This window comes from Cavia porcellus, unplaced genomic scaffold, assembly GCF_034190915.1.
Source record: "Cavia porcellus strain 051 isolate PalLab524CR breed Dunkin Hartley unplaced genomic scaffold, mCavPor4.1 scaffold_15, whole genome shotgun sequence".
NCBI classification, from domain to species: Eukaryota; Metazoa; Chordata; class Mammalia; order Rodentia; family Caviidae; genus Cavia; species Cavia porcellus.
The window spans coordinates 11,989,670-12,007,067 of NW_026947498.1; the positions used below are offsets into that span (position 1 = coordinate 11,989,670).

General features: G+C 39.0%; 1 protein-coding gene across 1 annotated transcript; it reads right to left on the reverse strand.

Annotated features, from left to right (window-relative positions):
• Positions 1 to 10,090: 10,090 nt before the first annotated feature.
• Positions 10,091 to 16,973, reverse strand: S100b (S100 calcium binding protein B). Its single transcript, XM_003463149.5, has 3 exons — positions 16,772 to 16,973; positions 14,054 to 14,192; positions 10,091 to 11,250 (listed from the first exon to the last, which is right to left on the reverse strand). The coding sequence occupies exons 2-3, from the start codon at positions 14,189 to 14,191 to the stop codon at positions 11,110 to 11,112; spliced, it is 279 nt and encodes a 92-aa protein (XP_003463197.1). The 5' UTR covers position 14,192; positions 16,772 to 16,973; the 3' UTR covers positions 10,091 to 11,109.
• Between the last annotated feature and the right edge of the window lie 425 nt (positions 16,974 to 17,398).

Below are 17,398 nucleotides of genomic sequence, written 5' to 3' on the forward strand. Positions count from 1 at the left end.
TTAAAGGATTAGGGCACTGGTGGCAAATCTATGGCATGTGCTTTGCAGTGGCATGAGCCAAATTGTCCCACAAGTCAAGCATCTGATGTTCAGATTTAATTGCAGTGCTGGTACTTTGTGATAAATAAGTGGGTTTTATGTTGCAGTTTGGACAGTCTCTAAAAGATTCACCATCACTGTATTAGGGAATTTCCCATTACACTAGATACAGGAACAGTGTTTCAACATTGTGTAGCATTCAGCCATGCAGCAGTACATTCAATTCAGTAATAGAGAGTTCTTTTAAAAGGTTACTACCTGCAAAATTTTAAAACTTTTTTATATTTTTACTTCTTACTGAGTAATTTGTGGTTAAGTGCAATGATTTTTTAAAGTATCCAGGCAAGTGTCTAAACTTTAATAAATTCTGGAGCTTAAAAGTACACTAACTAAAATTAAAACCTCTGATTAAGGGGATTCAGAGGTAGGTTTGAGCAGGGATAAGAAAAAACTAACCAACATAAAGATGGAGCAACAGAAATTATTGAATCTGAGGGACAAAAAAAAGCAGAAGGGGCTGGGGATTTAGCTCAGCAGTGTAAGCACCTGCCTGGCAAGTGCAAGGTGGTGAGTTCGATTCCTGGTACCCCCCCCCCTGCCCCCCCCCCCCAAAAGCAGAAAAGTGAGTAAAGCCAAGAGGACCTCTGGGAAATCATCAAGCCAACACAGCATACACACATTTGGGGGGAAGTCTATAGAAAATGATGAAACAATGGCTGCATACTTCTCAAATTTGATGAAAGACATGAATAAAATATACAAAAAATTAAGAGACTTTAAATAAGATGGACTCAAGAGATTACACAGACATAATCAAGTTTTTGAAATCTCAAAGGCAGTAATTTGTCACATATAAGATACTGAGATTATCAGATTTCTCATCAGAAATTGGAGACCAAAAGGCAGTGGGATGCTATATTAAAGTGTTAACAGAAAAACAACTCTGAACCAAGAATCTTATACCTGGCAAAACTGCCCATCAAAAGTGAGAGAAAAGCCAGTTTTGGTGGTGCATGTCTCTAATCCTAACACTCAGGAGGCTGAGATAGGAGGATCAGAAGTTCAATGCCAGCCTGATCACATAACAAGAACTGATATCAAAAAAAGAAATCAAAACATTCTGTGTTAAACAAAAACTAAGTTCATTACCAACAGAGCTGCCTTATAAGAAATGCTAAGGAGTTCTCTAGTGAAATGAGAAGACACTAGACAAGTCAATGAAAAAAATAAACCACTTAGTCAAGATAAGTGGGCAGTTACAAACTCTGGTTATCATTGTAAGTGATTTGTACTTGCATTTTCTGTTTCTATATGATTTAAGAGATTAATACATTTACAATATTAAAGCTGCTTTTCTGACTTCATTTTGTTATTTCACATTTTGTTTTCTACACAATTTAAAGGTCAAAGTGCTTTAAAGAATTTTTTGGGGGGCATACAATGTATAAAGATGTGAGCTTCTGAGAAGATGGTGGAGTGCTGAGTAGCAAAAATTTGGTGTCCAGACACTGGAATATAGCAACATGATGAAAGGAAGTGGGTCCGCAGGACCAAGAAAGATCTGGAGTGAGAATTGAAGCACACAGAGTAAAGAGCAAGACTTCCACAAAGAAGGAGATGGCAGGTGATGCTTTCTCACTGCGCCTGTACTCATTGCATGGGAGGGCAGCTCTAACCTGCAGAGGCACAGTGACTACTGGTGACCTCACAGGTCTCCACAGAGAAACACACCAGTGGAACAGAGCAGTACATGCTGTGGACTGCAGTGGCTGTTGAATTATTTGGGTTCTGACATTCCCCAGGAGAGAGCCATTGGCCATTAGCCATTTTGGAGAGGGACCAACTGAGCTCAGAACTCAGAACAATTACCGGCTAGCTCCATCTAGTGGCTCCCAGTAACAGGGTCATGGAGCCCACTTCAAGTCAGCAGGAGGTTAGGGAGCTGAGTTCAAGCCAACAGGAGGCACATAGATTGCTACAGGCTAGATGAATCTATTTCTAGCCTCACAGCCAGAAACCAGCTTGAATTTCAATGGATCAAAAGATCAAAGCTCCCTGTGATTATCCACTACCCCACCATAAAGCTACAGCTGACTTGCTGGAATTAATCAACTCAGACCTGAACTCTGCCCACATTGTCTGCCAGTGACAACAGAGACCCATCTGGAAGTGGACAGTTTTGTGGTTAATTTTTTATATTGATTTTTCTTGATCTTGTTTTTATATGATTGTGAACACAGCTTCTAGTATGTTTTTCTTCTGTTCTGTTCTTGTTGTTCTTGTTTTCATTTCTTCCTTCTCTCTTTTCTCCTCCTGTCTTCACGAAGTTTGCATGATCTACCTTTGTCCTCCAGCCTTACTTCTAATCTCTTCCTCTTCTTCTGGTTCTCTAGTTTTCCTAATTGAAGCCTTTTAAGTTTTCTCCCCTGTGGGTGAAATTGCCATATTGAGGGCTTATGTACTGCATAGTTTTCTGGTTCATTTTAGATTTTGTAATGTAACCACAAATCTAGTTTATATAGTTTAAGGTGGCAAATTAATAGTTACCTCAGTTTATCATTTTCTAAGCTGTGTGTGATGCTATTATTATTGCAGATTATACCACTGTATCCAAGGTGACATAATTGTTCTAATCAACTGTTCTTCCTGGAATACCAAGACTTAAATTGCCTAAGGGTCATAAAAATACTATAAGCTGGTGCCAAAGAGCCAGGGGCTAGGCCAAATGAGCAACAACTTCTCATCCCCAATAAACTGAACAGATAGGATCTTGTAACCGAGTCAAAACCCAAAGCCAGCTAACCCTGGAAGACATTTCTGAGAAGTAGTCATTTCCTAAGGATTCTAACTACTAGCACTAAAGCTACTGGCTATAGGGAGTTTATAAACATCACCTCAGGAATTAAACTTAAAAAATAGAAAATGAGAAGGTACTTAAATAGACTTCCACTTCACCAAAGGCAAACTCAGAGCAATGAGGTAGGGCAATCTGAAAGCCACCCACCTGGCCTCTCTGAAATGGTAACAGTAGAAGTAACAAAGCGGATGAATGAGGCTCTACCAAAAAAAAATCAAATCAGAAATGATTTCTCAGATAACTACACAGATGGTGACCATAAAGAAAGACATGCTTAGTGACTCCAGAGCAAGTGCAGATTGAAAGAAAAAAAAATAGAAGAGCTTAGTAAAATGATGGGAACCATGAACACCTAACACAGGAAAGAAAGGAATCTATTAAATAGATTAAAACAGATACCCAGATGATTAAAAATTCCATTGAAAATGTATACAGCACAATGAATCAGTGTGCGGACACAATTTCCAATATATAAGATAGGATTGTGGCTAGAGATCATGAAAAGAAAGATTTCTTAAAAATAACAAGGGTCCATGAGAAATCAATCTAGCAGCTGCTAGACAATACAAAGAAGAAGAACATTAGATTGATTGGATTCATGACAGAAAACTTCCTAAGTAGGGAAAAATAATTTGACATACATATAAGTGAGGCATATAGAACTCCAGTTATCCATGATCAAAAAAAAATCTACAGCAACTCATAATAGATAAGTTTCCAGAAATTCAACACAAGAACAGAATATTAAAAGTTGTTAGAGACAAGAAATGAGCCATCTATAAAGCCATCTATAGGGCTTTTCCTGTAAAGGAAAGCCCATCATAATCACAGCAGACTTCTCAACACAAACCCTCAAGTCAAGGAGAACTTGGACTGTAAGTATTTCAAGCCCTAAAAGAAAACAGTGTCCAACACAGATTGATGTACTTCTAAAGTTTATGGAGAAATAAGATACTTCCATGACAAGGAACAAGTGAGGAAACTCATGAACACCAACCCAGTACTCTAAAATGTTCTGAAGGATATTCTACAAAGAACCAGGACTACAACTCCATGAACCCCAACAGAATAAATCCACCAGGCCAGGTAAGCAATTAAAAAGAGGCAAAAAAGGGCACCACCAACAGGAAAATAATATGACAAGGATAAGTCAGTACATATCATTTATAACTACTAATGTTAATAGTCTCTATTCATCAGTCAAAAGAAACAGACTGGAAGAATGGATCAAAAAGCAAGATCCAAAAATATGCTGCATATAAGAAACATTTAATGCAAAAATTTGTGGGCAGAATGGCAGAGAGTCGAAAATAGTATTCCGTGCAACAGGAACACAAAAAAAGCAGAAGTAGTTATCTTGTTTGCAGACAAAGTGGATTTCAAGCTAAGACTGATTAAGAGAGACAAAGTCACTATCTCCTGGCAAGGGAACAATCCAAGAGGAAGAGATGATCAAATATGCAACAAATACCAGTGCACCCAACTACATAAAATATTTACAAAGATGAAAAGTTAAATAAGCACTAATACAGTTGTATTGGGAAAACTCAATACCCCACTGTCAAAAATAGACAAATGTGCAGGGACAATTTGGGTGACTCCCCTTGAATGCAGAATAGTTGCTTCAGCATTAGTTAAATGGAGTCTTATTTCCATGTACTGATATGTACAGAGCTGGCTATGGCATTTCCTTATCTCTTCAGTTAGCTATAATCAATGCAAATAAGGATGGCTGAAGTACTGATACATAACCTTTAAGATCAACTGACATTTTCCTGTTTTCTCACATTGTGTTCTCTGTTAAACAGTTGAACTCAGCAGGATGGCAGAGCCAGTCAGCTCCAGGAATGTCAGCTGGGTACAAGCCTCAAAGGGCCATGACTTCCCAGAGTACAAAAGTTTGCGTATCAAAAACTGAATCAACAGCCTTCTAAAACTATTTGAATACTACCCTAATAGAGTTATATGGACTGGTCCTTCTGCATGTCATTCTCTTTGAATGTTACAAAGATGCTTTTCTCCCTACCTGGGTAGCTAGCTCATTATTCATGAAATGCCCAATCCCTACTGTCACTAATCCTTAAACTATTCCTTTCTTTATGAGATAATAAATTTCTGGAGGGGCCTTGGATCAAGACCTTTGTCCATATAACCTCACTTGAATCTGACTTAGGAACGCTTGGCTGCCCATAACTCTGAATATGTCTTAGTATGTGCTGTCACCATGGATTGCATTGGAAGTGGTAGATTAGAATTAACTTGCTAGGATTCTAATTATGCTTCAATGGGATTACAAATATAACTTCCTTTGCTGGATTTTTTTTTTTTATCGTTACCGGGGATCGAACTCACAACCACCTGCTTGCGAGGCAGGTGCTTATGCCACGGAGCTAAATACAGCCCCCACAAATACAACTTTCTAAATTGTGAGGAGGACTAAAAAAGGGATTACAATATTCAGTATTTGAACTACAATAGACAAATCAGCTTGACAAAATCAATGAAATTTTAGAACTGAACCAAAGTTTTGAACAGGTGGACTTAGTAAATGTGTACAGTTTTCCATTCCACAACATTAGAATATACATTCTTCTCATCTGCACACGGGACATTCTCCAAAATAGACCACATACTAATTCACAGAACATGTCTAAGCAAATACAAAGGAATTGAAGTAATCCTGTGCATATTATCAGACCGTAGTTCAATGAACTTGGAAGTTAATGGCAAATGAAACCACAAGGATTTCATATGCATGTGGCAGTCATTTAGCCCTCCTGAACAATGAGTCTCAGAGAACATTAAAGGAGAAATGAGTTTCTACAATTAAATAATAGTGCCAGCACGATGTACGGGAACTTATGAGACACAATGAAATAGTCCTAATGAGGGAAATCTATAGCAGTGAACACCTATATCAGGAAAAGAAACCATACTCAAATAAACAAACTAATGTTGAATCTCAAGTTGCTAGAAAAATAACAGCAAGTCAAGCTGAAAGCTCCTATGAGGGAGGAAATTATAAAGATTAGCAAAGAAAGTAATGCAATGGAGACTAAAAAAACAATACAAAGACTCAATGAAGAGTTGGTTCTTTGAAAGATTAAATAAAATTGACAAACCTTTAGCCAACCTTATCAGAAAAAGGAAGGAAAATGCTCAAATCCATTCAATTAGGAATGAAAGGGGTAAAATTATGACATGTTAAGAAATTCAGAAGATCATCACTAGCTACTTAGAACCTGTATTGTAAAAAGATGGAAAACACAAGAAATGGATAGATTTCTAGGCACATATGAATTAGCAAAGTTGACTCAAGAAGATAGGAAAATTCTAAATCAGTGTTAGTGAAGTTGAAGATATAATTTAAAACCTACTAACAAAGAAAAGCCCATACCCTGATGGATTCACTGCTCAATTCCACAAGAAATTTAGAGAAGACCTAATGCTACTACTTCTCAAACTCTTCAATGAAACTGAAAGGGAAACAGTACTCCCAAATTCATTCCTGGAAGCAAGCATTACCCTGATAACCAAATCCAGAGAATGAGCCAATCAAAAAATAGATATACAGGCCAGTCTTCTCTAATGAAAAAATACACCAAAAGTCCTCAGTAACATATGGGCAAACAGGATGCCACAAATCATCATCAAGAAGATTATGTACCTTGACCAAGTAGATTTCATCCCAGGCATGCAGGGATGTTCAGCATACACAGATCAATAAATGTATACACAGTATTACCAGAGCCGGGGCAAAAACCTTATGACCACTGGCTGCAGAAAAAACATCTGTTGAAGTCTAACACTCATGCTTGATAAAAACCCTACAGAAAATTGAAACAGATAGTCTACATTTCAATATGATAAAAGCCATCTGTGACAAACCAACAGGCAGCATCATACTAAATGAATAAAACCTAAAAGCTTTCACTCTAAAAGTAAAAATCAAGATCAGGATATCCACTGTCACCACTCTTATTCAGTGTAACTCTGCAAACATTAGCCAGAGCAATTAGACAAGAGAAAAAAATAAATAAGGATAAGAAAGGAAGAAGTTAAATTACCATTATTTGCAGATGATATGATATTCTACATAGAAGACCACAAAAATGCTGTCAAAAGACTAATAGAATTAATAACCAAATTCAGTAGCATAGCTGGCTATATAGTTGACACCCAAAAATCAGTAGCATTCCTGTACATAAGTGACAAAACTCACTGGGAGAAAAGTTAGGGAGACAACATCGTTCACAATAGCATTCAAAAATAAAAGTACCTAATTTAATAAAGTAAAAGACTCCTACGTTGAAAATTACAGTACTCCGAAAAAGGAGATTGAAGAAGGTATCAGAAAATGAAAAGATATCCCTTGTTCTTAAGTAGGAAGAACCAATATAGTGAAAATGGCCACACTTACAAAATTGTTGCACAGATATGCAATCTTGATCAAAGTTCCAACAGCATTTCTCACAAAATTAGAGAAAACAATCCTAAAAGTCATTTAGAGTCAGAAGAGACCTAGAATACCAAAGGGCAGTTCTGGGCAACAAAGGCAAGACCGGAGGCATCACAATTCTTGACTTGAAACTGTACTACAGAGTTTCTGTGGATAAAAACAACACAAAACTTGCAAAATTTTTTTTAAAAATAAGGGTCAATGGAACAGATTAGAAGAGTCTTAAATAATTCCAAACATACTCAGCCACCTTATTTTTGACAGAGAAGCCAAACACCTTCACTGGAAGAAAAATAGCTTCTTTAATTAGTGGTGCTGGAAAAACTGACTGTCTGTATGCCTAAGATTAAAACCACACCCATATCGTTCACTATGCACTAAACTAACATCAAATAGATCACAGACCTAAGTATTAAAACAAATACTAAATGTACTGGAAGGAAAACTAAGTAGAATTGTTGAAAACATTGGTGTAGGCAAAGGCTTTAATGAATGATACTCTGCTCACAGGAACTATCACAAAGAATCAACAAGTGGGATCTCATCTTATTAAAAAGCTTTTGCATAAAAGAGAAACCACCAACAGAGTGAAGAGACAACCCACAATGTGGGAAAACATTTTTCGCCAGCTGTCCTCAGACAAAAGATTACTCTAGAATACATAAAGAGTTCAAAAACATCAGACCCCCCCCAAATTTAAAGACCCAATCCAAAAATGGCTATCTGAAATGAATTGAGACTTCTCAGATGAAGTAGAAACAGCAAATAAATATATGAAATGTTCAACATCACTGGTTATTTGAGAGATGCAAAGTAAAACAACGCTGAGATTCCATCTCACTCCAGGAAGAAAGATTTCTCAAGGTCAACTAATAGTAAATGCTGGAGGGGCTTTTGGGAAAAAGGAACCCTTCTCCACTGTTGTTGGAAGTGTAGACTGGTGCAACCACTGTGATAATCAGTATGGAAATTTCTAAGAAAACTAGAACTAGAGGTCCCATTCGACCCAGCTATTCCCCATTTTGGTGTCTTGAAAGAATTAAAAGCATTGTACCACAGGATATATGCACACCCATGTTTATAGTGGCACAGTGTTTAATAGCTAAATCTCGGAAACAGCCCAAATGCTCATCAAGTGGTGAATGGATAAAGAAGATGTGGTTGTTTTATACAGTGGAGTGCTACCCTGCCATAAAGAAGGTTTAAACTTGAGGCATTTCTAGGCAAATGGATGGACCTTTACTCTTAAGTGAAATAAATTGAACACGTGTAAATACTGCATTGTTTCTCTGGTGTGAGAAACCAGAAGTGTAAATAAGGACAAAAATGTATAATAGATATTGTAAAATAGCCAGAAAATGATCAAATGGGAAGGGGAACAGGGAGGGGGGAGATGGAAAGAAATGAAGGGAAAAGAAAATGAGTAAAGAACAAAACAATGGAAACAAAGCTTTTGTAAATAAAGAGAAGAGGGTTTGAAGGGAAGGTAGGGGAATAGGGAAAAAAGATCTATCATGTACAGTTATAAATCTTTTATGATGAATGTGATCATTATACCTACAACATACCAATAAACAATTTAAAAATCTATAAAGATGTAATTCTGTGACATCAACAGATGAAAGGTGTGGGACCTTGGCTACTTATAGAGCCAAATTTTTAAATGATACAGAAATTAAGCTGGTAAAATTCAAGTTATAATGTTAGAACTTTAAATACCATGATCCATCGAACTATATGCTATCTACAAGGGATTCATTTTAGGTCCTAAACATAAATAGTCAGAAAAGGAATAGATAGCACATGAAATTAGTAATCAAAAGCAAGCAGGGACACCTATACTAAAAACAGACAAAATTGACCTTAAATTAAAAAAAAGTTACAAGACACAAAGAAGGACACTATATTAATAAAAGGTTCAATACAACAAGAATATATAACAATTACGATCAAAGTACATAAAATGGAAACTGCTAGAATTGAAGGGAAAAACATTTTATAATAATTGGAGACATCACTCTACTCTCATAATTGGCAAAAGAAGTAGACAATATTAGTAAGGAAATAAGAGGGTTTAAGCAATGCAATAAATCAGCTAGCTCTAACAAACAGAGTACTCCAACAGAATATACATATTCTTCAGTGTATCTGCAACATTTTCCAAAATGTTTAGTTTGGGTTAAGCCCCAAACTAAATCTCAATGGATTAAAAAAAGTTAGATATTATACAGCATCTCTTCTAGAGTCAAGTAGTATGAAATTAGAAATCAATAATAAGGAAAATACATCTGGGTTAGGCCAATCACAGATCCTGTCCCTGGTAAGTGGCCCTGGTGGGGGGGGGGGAACAGCGTGAGACCTAACCAGACCAGAAATTACTGAGAGCTCCTGGGCAACCCTTTAGGGGAGAGGCCAGGCCTCAGGGAAGGGGACCTGGTTGCACTCCTGCCAGCTTTCCTGGTGCCCCTTTCCCCCAGTCAGCCTCTTGCCGACCTTGGGCAGCATCTGAGGATAGGCTGAAGCCTGGCAGTACCACTTCTGGGACCTTTGCTCCGGTCCTGACCCAGCAAGTGTTTTGTTTTTATTTTATGTTTGAACACTATAGAGAATTGCTACAGTAATCTTTTTATATAATGCAAGTTCAAGCAAAAAATCAGCTCATTAAAACAAAATAGAAAAAGGAATGGATAAGATTAGTTTGATTTTTTTTTTTTTTCTGGAGTGACTTCTAATAGTTCTGGAGTAAGTTGATCTTTATTAGTAACTTTAATTATTTTGAACTTATTTGAATATGCAGATACAGAAGCATCAAGTTCAGCCTCCCACTTCTTGCCTTGACTTGACCAGGTGGTTAACAGATGTTCTTTTAGCATAAGCAGGTCAAGAATGACCTGAATCGATGGAAAGACTTGTCCAAGAGGCCCTGTGGTCCAGAGCAACAAACACCCCCAATCTGGACCTTGCAGGCACACGTTTGAGGACAGCAGAAACTGTCAGGGAGTTGACGTTACTTGCTGCATAGCTAGCTGGAGGGCAGATCTAACTCCTAGTTTTGAGCCTAGCCATGCTTCTACACACATATCCTACAGGGCCAGTGAAGTTTCATCTAGAAGAAATCTACTGAATGCAGAATTTTGATTCTCAGTTCTGTTAAAGTCAGCACTTGCTGGTTTGTGAGATACTTTTCCATTTAGGGTGGTTTGCATTAACTATTTACTCAGTAATCACAGCTCACTGTTAGATAAGGAATTTAAATACGACCCTGCTCTTTTGGATAGGAGTGACAGTGTGGTCAGGCCACCTGTAGTCTTTATTTAGGTGAATGATGAACAAATGTAATGAAGGGCAGCCTTTTCCAATAGATGGTCAAGGCTTTGTATTTTTGGATGTATTGGAAGCCATTCTGTACGACTTCTTTGGGTAGTCCTTTTTCCCTCCCTTGAGCTAGGATTCTACAAGGCCATGATGGTTTGTGCAACCCATACTTTATGATAAAAATTGACTTTCCTAAGTGATTATTGCCAGTAGTTGTAGAACCAGTCAGCTCACACAAAAGCCTAACAGCAGAAATGACACAGCAATTTAAGGAGCTCTGGGGAAGAAGCTTTCAATTTTTCATTCACAAAGCAAATCAAGCTTCCTAATTAGCTACACATGGCTGGAAAGCTTAGCTCTTACTGTTCTGCCAATACTTGTTCTCAGATTCCCTGCATGACTGTTGTCTCGGTTACAGGAACAGCTTGGCTGCTTTCTCTCACTCATGTTCGAAGAACTCGTGGCAGGCAGTGGTCACCATGGCAACAAAAGCCATAAATTCCTGGAAGTCACATTCGCCATCTCCATCTTCATCCAGAGTGTCCATGACTTTGTCCACAACCTCCTGTTCTTTGATTTCCTAAGAAAGATAGATAAGAAAAGTTGCCTACCTTGTTTTTTTAATGGGAATAAAGAGCCATGGAAATGTGCGTGAAAGTTGGATGACTGGTAATTTGCATTGCAAATAACCCCAACATAGCGAATGAAAAATGTCATATTTCTTCTGTGGCTTAGGAGTCTGTGGGCCTCATAAGAGTCTCTAGAAGATCTAGGCCTCTCCACCTCCTTACTTTAGGTCCAGTGGGACCGTGATTACTTTAAAAAACAGATGGAATCACCAATATGTGAAAAACTGAAAGGTGTTATTCTTGAAAGCTCTGGAAAAAAGTAATAATCTCTGTCAGCCTGAGAAAATGACTGGAAAGAAGAAATGAACTTTTGGTACTTCTGGTGTGTGTGTGTGTGGGGGCACATAGCAGAATCCCTATTGTAAAGGCTTCCAGCAGATTATAATGTTTTGCTGAAGTAACTTGGAAACATGTCCTTTAATTATTAATTCCTTGTGGTTTTGTTACTGTTTGTTAGGAAGTGTTTTCCTAAAGGTTGTCCTGCTTGAAAGCAAAACCAAATGCATGGTGAGGTAAACACAGGGAAAAGAATGTGGGTATTAAACCCTGTGGGTATTAAACCCTGTACATAAATGCAGATTATTTAGAATAACAAAATTCTAGAACAGGAAAGCTTGTCTTGAAAAAGTTGAGTAGCATGGCTTCTCAGAATGTAAAAGGTTCAATGTACAGGAGTGATTCCCACGGAGTTAGGCTAGGATCTGTAATCATCTACCAAAAGATGAATGAGAGCAGTGTATACCCTTCATGTACATCATAAGTACTACCATTTGGGTTGGTTAGGAGGCCCACATGCTGAAGACTTGGTCTCCTGCCAGTGGCTTTGTTGGGAAGTGGTAGGGTCTTAATAGGTGGGGCCCAGTGGGAGGATGCTAGTCTCAGGAATATGCCCTTCCTCTCTGCTTCCTGGCCACTGGTACCTAAGCTGCTTTTTGCCAACGTGTGCCCTCCGAGATGTTCTCTTCACCACAAGCTCCAAGCAAGAAAGCTGTCCAACCATAGAGTAAAAACTCTGCTAGTCAAAGTAAACCTTTCCTCCTTTGGTTTGATCTTTTCTGGTATTTGTTGTAGGCATGGAAAGCTGTCACAATAACTTTTCTCCTAAACTAAGTCACCATGATAAAACCAGGCCAACAAATGTTTTTGATACTTTGAGATGCTCACTGAGAATTATCATAAATTGTGATTCTTACATGGTAAGCTTTTCCAGTAATCATTAATAACAAATACTTTTATGTAGTACTGTTCTACATTACTCACTAAACACTCTTTCCATCCTTGTCATAGTCTTTTTAAATAGGTGAAGAAACTAGAACTTTTTTATGAAGTCAAAAGCAGAATTGGGACAGGATGACTGAGTGGTCACAGGATAAGACAGCTGTCACCCTGTGAACTTGAATACTTGAGAAAAACAATCCAGAATCAGATTCAAGGATGCTTCCAGCAAGCCTGCAGGCCTGTTGCCTCCAGAGGTAGAGTGTGCCTTTGGGTGGGTAGGACAAGAGAATTATAGACAGTGTGTCTTGCCTTGCTGCTGGAGCCTAGGGCCTGTTGTCCTGCAGGAGACATCTCAGGAGGATGGTGTCCCATCCTCAGGTGACAGGGTCCTGCCATAATGTCATCTTCAGAATTGGCACATAGTTACCAGTATACAGAGTCATTGGCCATTTCTTCTATGTGTGATTAATCACTTGAGTGACTCACAAGGAAGCACATTGCATATCTGCCTTGGAGTGTGATTAGAGCCAGCCTGTGTTCCAGGCACTGAGGGTTTATCAGGTTACAGGTGGATTACAGGTCATTTCCACAGGACATGGTGCTGATGGACAGTGGGTGGCTGGCCCAGGGTCAGTGGGAAGTGGGTCTTTGATACAGGTACGAGGAAGTGCCTACAGCATGGATTTAAGGGGACCCGTGGAGAAGGATCTGGCTCATCAGGAGCCCTCATGCAGTTCTCTGAATAGGGACAGCCCCTTGGCTGCATCTAGTGTCCCAGGTAGTTCCCTCCAAGGACCCAGAACTTCCAAAGGATGTGTAGAGACTTCTGTTGTGTGCTCTGTCAGGTGGTCATTCATCACTGATGGGTCAGGCTGGGTGCTTTGAGAACACAAGCTGTCTGCTGGGCCTGCATATCTCAGTGTGAGTTCCTGAGTACTCAGTAAATGTGTATGGAGTGAACATCTGTATCTTCATCTCCATGGAAATATCAAACACCTGGACAAATCCAAAATGTATTTTTTTCCCTAAAAGCTTATTTTTAACAGCATGTTTATATGTTCTCTTTGGCCTATTTTAAGACATAGTGTTTTTCTATCCCCATTCTGCTGTCATTATCACTTGTAAATCCTTTGATTTTTCAGGGACAGATGGTAGGGACATGGAAACACAGGGACCCTGAAAGCAGCCTCCACACTGAGGGAACTGTCATTCAAACGTTTCCAGAAACAAATCAGGAATCCCAAAACAGTCTTTAGAGCAGCTCAGAAGCAAATGTAAGGTGCTTTTGTAAGTAGGGAGGAAAATTAGCAAATCTGATTTTAAAAAACAAGACTCAGCCCAGCATGATAGCACACTCCTATAATCCCAGCACTTGGGAGGCTGATGCAGGAGAATCCTTTGCAAACCTGAGACCAACCTGAGCTACAAAGTGAACTCAAGGCCAGCCTGAACTACATAGCGAGACCCTGTCTCAAAAAGACAAAAAACAAAAACAAATAAAAAAACAACCCCCAAAAAACCCCAAACAAGACTCACCTCTAGGAAGTGGGAAAGCTCATTGTTGATGAGCTCCTTAAGTTCAGATTTCTTCAGCTTGTGCTTGTCACCTTCTCTTCCAGAATATTGATGGAAAACGTCAATGAGGGCCACCACAGCCTTCTCCAGCTCAGACATCCTAGGGACCCACAGAGGGAGAAATGCCTCCTCACGCTCGCTGCCGTGTGTGTACACGAGGTGCTCATGTGTTACGACCTTAGTCTGCTGAGGGGTAGGCTGGCCTGGGCTAGTCTCTTGAGGCCTGGCTGCATAGAACGTCCTGGGAGTCTACACTTTTATCATACACTTTGCTATGCATTTTAGCTCCTCTCCTCCCTGTACCCTGTGGCCTATGGGATAAGCCCCCTAGCCTCTGTCTTCTGGTTGGTTCAATGGGAAGCTTTGGCAACAGCACCAGGAGAGAGCAGCTAGGAATTCAGGGTCAGATTCCTGCTTCCTCCTCATGGTCTTCCCTTCTCCCTAGCAGGGTATCCAAATGGAGTAGTTTGAGGGCAGACTGGACTTGGAACAGAAAGGTGAGTAGGAACAAATCAGCATGTAAAAATAATAGTACCCTTCTATTAATAAAAATTAGAAAGGCCAGTTGTGGTCGAACATGCCAGTACTTCTAGTTGGGACACTGAGGCAGGAGGATTGCTGGAAATTTGACACCAGCCTAGGCTACATAATACATTCAAAGCCAACCTGAACTACATAGTGAGACCATCTCAAAAACGATTAAAAAATACAGTAGCAAGTATACTGTATATTACAATAACTTATCAAGATTTAGGAAGAAAAATTCAGATTTTCCAAAAGAATTAAGTAACAAAGTGTAGGGGTTTATCTTCCTTTGAGTTTATGTATATATTTGAGCTATTTTAAATAAGGATATATGTAAATAATATTTAATGGGTGAGGAATATAACAAAAACAGCTGTAAAATTCATCTGGAAAAATAAGAATTGCCATATTAAAAAAAAAAAAACAAAACAATGAGCGGTGTTTGATCTACCAGAAATAACTATTTAGAGGCTCCAAGATGAAGCTAGTATTCCAACATGGTAGCATAGCAGAACCACCTTATGGTCCTGGAGATGCCTGCTTAGGACAGGAATGGTGGCTGATTCACCAAAGCAGGAACAGTGCAGAGCAACTGAGAAACTTCCTGTATCCCTCACAGTGGATACCTGATGCTGTGCCATAGGGTATCAGCTCCATTCTGGGACGGCAGCACACCTGAGCAAGGATGCTGGTGGCTTGTCTCACAAAAACAAGCTGCTTAGGCAGGGAAGCTTGCTAACTTTAGACCTTGAGTTCTAATTATTAAATAAAAACTTTTGTGCTATCATATTTTTATTTAAAAATTAAATATTGTTGAAAAATATTTCCCATGTTAAATTTATCACATCTTAAAATAATTTGTAATAAAATGCTTATAATTTTATTTCTGTTCTTCTAAAGAAAATGGCATTGAAGATTTTTTATCATGGCTTGAACTTTGCTAGTCTTCCTATTAATGATCAGTGTGTTATGTTTTGCTCTGAAGTCCCTAAAAAATCTAATTTGTCATGTACCAATAGTACAATTCAGATGGACTAAAACATTTAACATTTCATATTCATTCTTTGCACTCAAGTTTTCAGCTTTTTTAAGCTATAAAACAAAATCTCAAAAACCTTTGCATTATTCTCATTCTTAAAGTCTATGAAAACAGGGATTTGGGAAAGTTAATTATTTTTCTATGAATTATGACTTAATAGTATGTTTAAGAAGAAAGGGCACAAAAGTTTTTTAAAAAGAAGAAAAGGTATGAAACATACACTTCATGTTCTAAAACAGTCCTTCAAATTTGGTTTCTTCATAACTGTACTACAGATTAACTAAAAAAGTTTTCCTGTAAAATTCTTCCCTTGAGAAATAGTTGGTAGTTCATAAGTTATTTTTTAAGGTAAATGGACATTAATATCTATATTTTCTTCTTACTTCAGTCTGTGAATGTTTCCATCAATCTTTTTATATTCAAAACAAGAACATTTGGACCTTTAACATCTTGGAGTGATACCTTCCATATCATGTGAGGGGCCCTCCGTAGAACGGACTTTCCTGTCTCCTAATCTATGACTTAGGAAGAGTAAAACCTAGGGAAAAAATCCCAATTTCTTCCACCTATTTCATAACTTGTAATTATTTATAAAGACATTCTCAGTTGTCATATGATTTCTGGGGATGTGAGGACTCTGGCATTCAGAAAGAAGGAAACTGCAAAACCAGGGTACAGTTACCCAGAGCCATAGAAGAGGCAACTAGGAGGAAGGTAAGTTGGGGTTAACCTGGCCTTAGGCTCAACAGCAGCCCTCAGCCCTGGAGGGAAGCAAATTTTTACCCTTTGTGGAGAAGGAGCAGTGTTTGTGGGAAAATGTCAACAGTCACGTCTGAGCTACTAGACCTGGAGTTCTCTGGTTTATAGAAATAAAAATGGCAAATGGATCTGTAGCTGTCTGATTTTAATATAGTCAAGTGTCAACAAAGCAGCAACAACATCAACAGTAAAGTTAGGCCAAAAATACATATACCAATAGCAGTTTTGCAATGTCACCAATTGATCCAAAGGGGCTTTTTAAGCTACTACTCAATTTCCAGCCAGAGTCCTTGAGTCCCCCACCCCGCTCACAAAGAATTTTTTTCTTTAGCATCCTCAGCCAGGGGTTCTCTCACCTCCTGATCACCTCTTCAGTGGCAGCGTCTCTGGCTACAGCGTCCTGAGCAGCTGGGGCAGAGACAGAGGCAGTCTTTTATTCCTTCCTCCTGGGGAGGTTTGGTGAGGGCCCTGGCACAGTCCTACTGCAGCGTGAGGCAGCCAATGGGGATGGAGGGCAGGGAGGTGGGGAGGTGGCAAGGCAGCCAGATCCACACACAGGCTGCATTGACCAATGTTCCAGGGGACTTGCTGGGCAGCCAGATTGTACATGGTAAGAAAGAAAGGGGCAGGAAGTGGGGAGTCAGCTGTTATGCCTTAAAAAAAAAACTTATTACATAAATACTGATGTTCTTCTAAAGCCAAAGTGGGGGTGGGGAGAAACTGGATTAATTGGTTCTAACAGCAAATGTACAGCCAAGAGCTAGAAGCTTACAAATGCTGACTGAATGTGAGAGATTGGGTGGCCTGTGCCTGGTTTCAGCATACAGCCCATTGAGCTCCTCTTCCAGCTGTCAGCTTCCAGATTGGTGTGGCACCTGATGGATGTTAGGATTGCAAGTGATTAGTCCTGGGCCACATGGGACTTCTCTAAAAGCTGCCAAGCTCAGTGTCTGCATGAAAATTGGCAATACGTTGGTTTTTAG